General features: G+C 40.5%; 1 protein-coding gene across 1 annotated transcript in view; it reads right to left on the bottom strand.

The window, feature by feature from the left end:
- Window positions 1-163: 163 nt before the first annotated feature.
- The window catches only part of dcaf5 (ddb1 and cul4 associated factor 5), a gene marked incomplete at its 5' end in the record, with an annotated part of 23,333 nt that continues 13,990 nt past the window's right edge, over window positions 164-9,506 (bottom strand). Inside the window, 3 exon segments of the mRNA XM_014025717.1 lie at window positions 164-1,983; window positions 7,161-7,288; window positions 9,327-9,393. Coding sequence (XP_013881171.1) covers window positions 664-1,983; window positions 7,161-7,288; window positions 9,327-9,393 — 1,515 coding nt within the window.

Below are 9,506 nucleotides of genomic sequence, written 5' to 3' on the forward strand. Positions count from 1 at the left end.
ATCTTTTTAAGTGGGAGAACTTGCACAATTGGTGACTGACTAAATACTTATTTTCCCCACTGTATCGTATTGTGATCCCTCTGTTATGATATGTATCATATCGCCAAATTCTTGCCAATACACAGCCCTACTGGAAAATAGTTAAAAAATCATCCCCACCAAGTGGCAGTTTAACCAAATYGATCTTTATTATCTGTAGAGGCAGTCAACTCTTCAGACACTCTACTGTAGTGTCTGCTAACAAAACTGTTAAAACATAAAAGAAAAACCCAATCAGTTACACCAGAACACGAAGACAGAATCAAACTTGTTCCATACAAGACCTGCTGTCTGTTACTCACGGGTAAACTTTAGATCCAGGTGGGTTTTTCTGCAAGAAGCAGAACAGAAGAACCAAACAAACAAATAAAACATTGATTTAACATAAAAATAAATGCCTCTCATTTATTATTAGTTAGCTTATGTACATTTTAATGTAATCTGAGGTTAGACCTAAAAAAAAATAACCTCAGCACTGTCCAAACTATTTGTTCAAACCAAAGACTTTTCCTTACAGCTTCTGAGCATCTTGTGTTCAGAAGCTGTAAGAGTTCATGTCAAAAATAAAAGAGCTGAGTTGTAAAAACCCATAGAAACTCCACTTCTTTAATGAAGTCGGTTCAATTATTTCTTTCCATGATGTGAAAGAGGTTTTTCGATCTTTAACCTTTTTTCTGAGGGTGAGGACCCCGACTCTCCCTCCTCAGAATCCATGTGAGTCCGTTTCAGAGTACTATGTGCCAAGCTGGTCTCTCTCTGTGACCTTGTGCGCTCAGATGGAAGTTGGCTTTCTTCCTCTGACTCTGAGGACACATGTGGGTTAGCTGGTGTCCTGGGTCGGTGCTGCCCGTTTACTCCGGGGCTATGTCGGCTCTGGAAGTCTGCAGCTACGGAGCTACTGTTAGCTTCTCTGCTATCAGGGCTGTCTGAAGACAGGTTTGGCCTCTCAGTCCTGTGTGCACCCACTAACTGAGGGGATGCAGTTGGTCTGTCCTGCTGAGTCCTGTCCCCGTCCTCATTCTCTTGACTCCCAGGAGACATTACTGGACTTGAACACACAAAGTCAGATGGACTCAGACACTTGTCATCCTCTGTGGCACTCACAGCATGGGGTTTGATTTGAAGGGAGTTTGGTTCTTCACCTGATGAGGAGGAAGACAAGTCGACAGAGATAGATGGGTAGCTGCAAGAGTCGATGGCTGAGAACAGAGCCTGGTTGGAGCGAGGCGAGTTCCCAGCTCTAGAGACCACATGCATACGTCGTCGCCTCGTGACATTTTGGCGCCTCACGTTGCTGCGTCGCTCCTCATCATCACTGCTGGAGCTGGAAGAGGATGTGGAGGAGCTTGACGCCTCTGCAGGAAGGGAAGGAGAGGAGGTAGGGCTGGAGATTGTGGAGTTCTCCCTGGGACTTGGGGATCGAGGGCGGGGCATTGGGTCGAGCCAAAATTCACTCGAGTCTGAATCTTCATTCACCAGGAAGCCGGACTGATTACGTGATCTTATTCTTCTCCCGGGGCACTCCTCCCCATCCTCTCCGGTCTGCTCATCTCCTCCTGACCCATCGGGTGCAGCCAGAGAGGAAGAGGAGGAGTTCTCAGAGTCGCTGTGGTGATCAGCAGCTGAGGCGGCAGCAGGAGCTGCCGACGTGATCCGCGTGGAGCGACGCCCACGTGCATGGAGCTGCATGATGGCCTCCTCGCTCAGATCGCTGTCAGAGTCTGAGCTCCAACCTTCAATCTCCCGACGCACCAGGGAGTCAAAGAAAGCCATCATGCGGGGATCCTCCTCAATAGATTGGCTGACATAGTCATGGGACAGACCGCTGCCGCTGTTGAGCACCAGGCTTATGTACTCCTCGTGGGAGTAAAGGCTGCGGGACTTATCCTCCACACRGCCCTCCAGATCCCCTTCGCTACCAGGCTGCTGGTAGGGACTCCACAACTGAGATGGACATGAAAGAAAAAAGAGACACATTAAAGTTTGGACAGATGGCAGTTTGACAGAAAAGAAATTACAGATAAAATTACAGATAAAAAGTGAGGAGTAATAGTCTACAGTGCAGAGATCTGAAGAGCCTGAAAAATGTTCCYCTAATGCCTGGTTCACACATCAAGGTTGTAGAAATGTCGGCTGATTTTCAAAACCTGAGAGGCTCCACACATGATATAAAATCATACATGTGACAGGTTTGGTCCTGCAGTGTTTGTTGTACTTGTGTGTAGTGTTTGTTCATGTGTGGTGTGGTGTCTTTGCCWYRWGGCAAAGACACCACACCACACATGAACAGATTTCACTCACCAACRTTCAGATGGCAGATGGGAAATCTCACAAGACCTCTCAAGATCAGACAGTTCAGAGTAAATAAACATGGCCGACAAGGAGGAAGCAATGCTGATAGTCTGTGGACTAAATTTTTAACAGCTTTCTGATTGGCTACATGTCAGATTCAACAGGCTGCAGCTCATTTGTCCTGGGGGAACACCACACACACAATCCAACATGTTAAATGTTGCAGATTTGAGATCAGAGTGGTCCCAACATACTTCTGAGCCGACTAGATCACTCCACACAACACACGCAGAAATATCTCCTAAGATTGTCTTTAGAGTAGTAACCTCCACCACCTTAAAATACCCAGTAACTAGTTATATAGTATTATTTACTGTAGGGCTGCAACTAACGATTATTTTAATAATGGATTAATCGGTTGATTATTTTTTTCGATTAATCGATTAATCGGCCAAATCATTAAAACGCTTAATTACATGAATATGAGTAGATATAAATTAAGTTAACTCCTTAAGGATGCAAGTTATTGATAAGGAATTAATCTGAAGTTGATTCATCTTATAGATTGACTAACAATAAGCAGCCATTATTTTAAAAAACTGGAGTTTTCTCTTGAATCAAGAGGGTCTTCCCATAAACTGAAGGATTTTTTTATAATCTCCTGGATTAAAAAACAGAAGCACATAATACATATTTTAACAATTTATTTTGCCAGCTGTATTAAATACTGACTGAAAATAAAAGTGTATTTCTCCTACATGAAACATAACAGAAATTTAATAGGTTGCTGAATGAGGAAAATAGATTAAAATAAAATATTTTTAGATGTAAAACTATTATTAATTTATTATAATTAGAATTTATTTACATTTAACATTTAYTTTTTTCTCTAATTCTTTACTTTTTGTTTCAATCTTGTTGGTTCTGTTTGACTAAAACATTGTTTGACCCAATAAAAATGGTTCTGAAGCAGCCCCCCACCCACCCCCATCTCCCTGCAGACCTGCAGCTCGATCACGTCCCCTTTTTTTTCCTTCGTCTTGAACCGTTTTGCTGCTCAACAAATAAATTTGGGCCTCAGTCAGAAAAAACTGGAGAGTTTATACTTTTGGCCCCAGAGGACGAAATGGTGGATTTAAGGTTTCCCTCCTCCCCCGCATGCATTTCCTCCTCATCATCAGACGTCTTTTAAAAAGAATAAAGAATATACTTTTTATCATATCTTTGGATCTACTTGGCCTAACAACACGATTTAAAAACTGGTTTAAAGTTCATCTCTGCTTTTCACTCAAGAGTCAGAGAGGGCGGCTCTTTACAGGTAGAGTTTTTTCTTTCTTCCTAAACTTTATTTAGCTCAGCCAGCATTGACAACGCTCTGCGGGTGACGTAATCGGCTCCACGACACGGCGAGGGACGCATAAATCCCGTGACACAACGAATTGATAATGAAATTCATTGCCAACGCTTCTAATAATCGATTTTTATCGATTTTATCAATTCATTGTTGCAGCCCTAATTTACTGTTAAATTTGTACAAGTGTGTATATATAGGTCTTCTGGACGGGTTCTTCTCTAATGAAACGTTTCGTCTCTCCTCCAAGAGACTTCTTCAGTCTGAGAGTTTCAGGCAAAATTCAGGCTTTTAAGCCCAGCCTCCAGGTGACTGATACTCACATCACATGGCTATCGTTGACACCTAATTAACACTTATTGTTAACAGGGGGTGAGTGATACTGGCAATGGCAGTGCTGTAGGAGGGGGACAACTGAAAACGGAGGCCTCCACCTCTGTTTAATGATGGACGGTCTTTCTTCACAAAAATGGCTTCTTTTACTCCTCTCTCAAACCAACGTTCCTCTCTATCAAGAATGAGAACATCCTCATCTCTGAAAGAGTGACCGCTGGCCTGTAAATGAGTGAAAACTGCAGAGTTCTGGCCATTAGACGTAGTGTTAATTAGGTGTCAACGATAGCCATGTGATGTGAGTATCAGTCACATGGAGGCAGGGCTTAAAAGCCTGAATTTTGCCTGAAACTCTCAGACTGAAGAAGTSTCTTGGAGGAGAGACGAAACGTTTCATTAGAGAAGAACCCGTCCAGAGGACCTATACAATTTTTTTCTTTTTGATTTTTTACCTGAATTACTGAGATGCATCAGGACATGCTGGAATTTTAATTTCTCTGAAGGAATCTTATCCTTTCCAGCTTTTACTCCATTCAATAATACTGTTATTTTTGCTATCTAAATAACATATTTGGCCTAGTAAAGATTATTTTAGTTATATTAGTGTAATTGTATTTAGATTTCAACTGTACTTGAAATCTGAAAACCTGTAAACTTGTTGTCATCTAGAGCAGGGGTTTCCAAACTTTTCCATGCCATGGCCCCCCAAACAGCATTAGCTTCTGGCCAGAGACTCACATTGTAAACCCACAAACAATGCTACAAAATACGTAAAAAAAAGCCATAAACCTTTATGTTTTTTCTCACTTTTGTTGACTATTCAATAATTATTACATTTGTTTAGTCTAAGAATTTTATTACCCAACATATTTTAAACACTGCATTATATTCCCTCATATGCTCTTTCATGTACAGTGCTCTGAGACAACGTATGTTGTGACTTGGCGCTATAATAATAAATAGAATTGAAAAAAAAAACCTTTTCAACCGATGGTTGATGATAAGAACAGAACAAAAGAAATCAAACCTCTCTAAAATAACCTTTCAAGGTATTATAAATTATATTTTAAAATAATGATTAAAACAAAGATTTGATTTAATGAAAGTGATTTAAAACATTTATTAGATCTTCCCTCCAGCTTTCTGAGGCCTCCCCAGTGCCCTCTAGCTGCCCCATTTTGATAAACACTGATCCAGACATCAATATTCTTGAGCAAGAAGGTTAAACTAGCTAAAATTGAACAAAAATATTGTACCTAAAAATAGAATACCTGATGGTCTCCAGTAATTCATCCAATTGTCAAACCTACTCTAGAGCTGCTGCTCTAGCTGTATTGTGTACCTGACAAGTATATACTGTACTTCTCAGTAGGAATGTGCGATATAAACGATATACGGTAAAAACTATATAAATTTGTCCTATGATAGAGATCTGTAGTCTACCGGCCAACCGCGCAATTCTTTTTGATGACTTAACCAGCTGGAGTCAAAACAGAGGAAGCGGGAAGCAGCGTGGCTGAGAGCGCAAATGAAGATGGGGAAAAAACATAACTTATCCGGACCTGGTAAGGGTGTGCGAAAATGAACGCCGAACTGTTTACATGTTGATGTGACGGCGCGTCCTGTCCGCTGCAGCGGGAGGAGCGCACGCCGTGGCACATGGTGAACGCAGCGAGGCGACTGTCAGTGCAGGTGAGGACGCACAAAAGCTTGTTGAGTCTGGACCTCGTTTCTCCTGCGGTCATAGTGTAATACTGTCTCCTTGTACAGCGGGGAAGCGCTGTGGGAAAGGCTTRTTGTCAGATTGTCCCCCCCCAAAAAAAACCATAAACAGGATGATTGTCACCCCGCCAGTGCGCGCACAGATTAAAACATGTGGAGTGCAGAAAAAGTAATAAATAAATACAAGCAATTTGTTTTACCACCTTAAAACGAAGCAGGTGATTCCAAACACAACATCCAATGGATGCAGATATCTATTACATTAAAGTTATTGTGTGTGTGTGTTATATATATAATCATATATATAATCTCTGATTTAACCAGGTAGGTCTCCCTTAAATTTTAGAGTTTTATGGGAGACTTTAAAGTGTCCCTTGAAAAAGGAGATTTTTAAGGTCTATATTTTTTACCTATACATATTTATTCCACCCAATTAATGTGTGATTTATTTATTGTTTATTATAAGTTTTATATCGTGATATATATCGTTACCGCCACCCATCATAATGTATATTGTGATATGAATTTTTTTGCCATATCGCACAATCTTACTTCTCAGCTGTACTTGTACTTGGTATTGAGAAATGGCCACCATCTACCTTAATGTTAATGCCTGGGCTGAAATAAAGGTTTTTGCAATAAAGACAAATTTGAATGCTTTTCTAGAAAGTTTAACTTCGTCTCAGAGGCTTATTCTTACTGAAAGCGGCAATATCATGTAAAATCAACTTTTTTGAGTTTTATATCATGTTATAATGTTATACTCTCATAAAAACATGCCCAAAGCCTTGCTTTGACTCATTCATGCATGTTTGAGAAATCCTGCAGTGTTTTTAGGAAGCCATGCTGAGGAGCAAAACGACAGGTGGGGACCAGAAACACCCCTGGGACGTGTCTTTAAGCCGAACTTCCACATGGCAGAGAACACCCCCTCCCCACACATGACTCCTGCAGGCTCTCGGGTGAAAGTGAAAGTGAAACCTAACTGTCTGCTGAGCTCTCAACATTAGTTCTCACTCAGTGAAGCTCTTTTCAGATTCAAAATACCCCCGCACTGAAATGGGTCAGACAGAGGCGAAGGAGGTTCTTAAACAGACAGAGGCCAATTTCAAGGCGTTTAGAAGAGAAGTGATGAGAAAAGTTTATTTTCTATTTAAACATAAAAACAGCATTTTAATAACAGCTAAAGGTGACAGATACTTTATTATGGTGTAGTATTTATAGTATTTAAATGTATGCCTGAGAAACACATAATATTGGCCCTTTAAAAATAGTGCTGTGTGCAAACAAGTGAGAATGCAGAGACACAGTTGAGTAGGAGAATAACTAGTATGGTAAGTAGTATAACCTTAAATCAATGCATTGGAAGTAGACTGATTAAMCTTCCATCTATAAATGACAGCTGTGATGCTTGTTTACTGACCTTGATAACTTTCTCCACACCCGAGGAACAGATCATGTAGTTGTGGGGATTAAAGCGAACCTGGTTCACAATGGAGCGATGACCCTTCAGGACCATGAAAGCTCCATTTACCACACGTCCAGGTCCTCCTAATAGAGAAAAGCTTTGTTAATGTGATGATAGCAGAGGAGACAGAATATGACTCAAACCAAACAAATTTGGATATTTCAATTGCTGAAAAGTAGACGTCAGGATTTCTAGATGTTTTTAAAAGCTGTTGAACCCAGTCCCTGTTTGGTAGCTGGATTTCCTTTGCCTTCTTCAATTACTATTTGCATTTCTCTGTAAATGTATATGTAAATGGGCTGGTATTTTATTTTTATTTTTACTGTTGTCTCTTATTTCTTTATTTTTCATTAGGCTCAATGTTGCTGCTGATACACCTTTTGAGACAAAAATATTTGACGGCTCCATGATGTTTGTTGCATTGTTGTTTTTGTATTTTTTGTATTGTACAGCACTTTGTGAAGTCATTTCTAAGAAAAGTGCTTTATAAATAACATTTTACTTACTTACTTCTCCTTATAATACGTAACTTTTATAATTGTATACCCACTATTTTATTCTTAGACTGTCACCAAGGTTGCCCTTTGTCACGATTCTGTTCATAACCTTTATGGACAGATTCTCTAGGCACAGCCAAGCTGTTGAGGGGACCMGTTTGGTGGCCTTAGGATCACCTCTTTGCTTTTTTGAAGATGATGTGGTCCTACTGGCTTCAACAGATTGTGATCTCCGAGTCCTGCCCCAAGTGGAGGCGTTTAAGTATCTCGGGTTCTTGTTCACAAATGAGGGATTTTACTGGTCAATCTACATTCCTACCCTCATCTATGGTCACAAGCTTCGGGTAGCGAACGAAAGAACGAGATCGCAGATACAAGCGGGCGAAATGGGCTCTCCCTTAGAGATAGGGTGAGAAGCTCAGTCATCCGGGAGGGACTCAGATTAGAGCCGCTGCTCCTCCACGTCGAGAGGAGCCAGTTGAGGTGRCTCGGACATCTGGTTAAGATGCCTCCTGGATGCCTCTCTAGTGAGGTGTTCCGGGCACGTCCCACCAGGAGGAGAACCAGAGGAAGACCCAGGACACGCTGGAGGGACTATGTTTCTCGGCTGGCCTGGGAACACCTTGGGATTCCACCAGACGAGCTGGCCCAAGTGGCTGGAGAAAGGAAAATCTGTGTCTCTCTGCTTAGGCCGCTGGCCCCGTGACCCAACCCTGGATAAGCGGAAGATGATGGATGGATAAATGCATGATAAAAAAAGTAATATTTTTCTTTTCCCAATATGAATTGTATCCACAGGCTGTGTGTCGAACTGAAATTTGGATAAATTCGTTCCTTTTTTCTCTTTGAAAATATTCACATTAAAAAAAACTTAATTGCTTTAATGAATCCGACTTTTACTMAAAAAAAAGGCAAAAGAATTTAAAAGAACTGTAAAATAATTTTCAAAATGCCAACAGTTCAAAGGGCGCAGCATCTTGTCTTATCCTAGTTTTGTTTCCATTATTGGGAGTTGCCCTGTTTTACATGAAGCTACTGATTTTTAGACAAATACTAAAAAAAATATTAGAGCCTGTATGAATTTAAAAAAGTGTTTTACTTATTATTTCATGTATCTGCTCTCGTGATGTTACAAGATCACTACAAGTGCAAATAGCACAAGATTTCTTGTTGGGTTGAAAACTAAAAAACTTTGTCTCGTGACTTTGTTTGTTGAAATCATTACTGAAGATGTCCCCACGACTTTAAATCGGTTGTGTGGCAGCAGTTTAAACAAACTTGTCAGGCACTAGGACCAGCACAATCATAGGAGCAGGAAAAGCACCTTCATCGGGAGCTTTTCTTGCTCCTGATGAAGGCTGAAGCCCCTGCAGCTAAATGCTGAGAGAAACAGTATCTATTGCTACACTCTTATTTTAAAAAAACAAAACAACCTTACGTAGTGCTCAAAATTCAAACTGTAAATTGGCAACTTTGAAGCGGAGATAATAAAGTTTGAATCTGTAAACTCTGAACACAGTGACATTCTGGCAATATAATCTATTTTTAATTTTAAACCATGCTTCATATCAACAGCATGCAGTAAAATAAAAGGCCAGCAGGGCAGACAGATTCAGTAACTCACCTGCTTCTGGGTCATTTGGGATTTTCCACATGTAGAGGTTGAAGTCATCTGATCCAGACAAGATGTACTGAAGAGAAAAACAAATGGATTAGATTCAACAACACCAAAAAGAGAGTGACAGTTTCATGTATCATGTATTTTTTGTACTTGATACACAGCATAAAACCAACAGATCTCACA

This window comes from Austrofundulus limnaeus, unplaced genomic scaffold (assembly GCF_001266775.1).
Source record: "Austrofundulus limnaeus strain Quisiro unplaced genomic scaffold, Austrofundulus_limnaeus-1.0 Scaffold493, whole genome shotgun sequence".
NCBI classification, from domain to species: domain Eukaryota; kingdom Metazoa; phylum Chordata; class Actinopteri; order Cyprinodontiformes; family Rivulidae; genus Austrofundulus; species Austrofundulus limnaeus.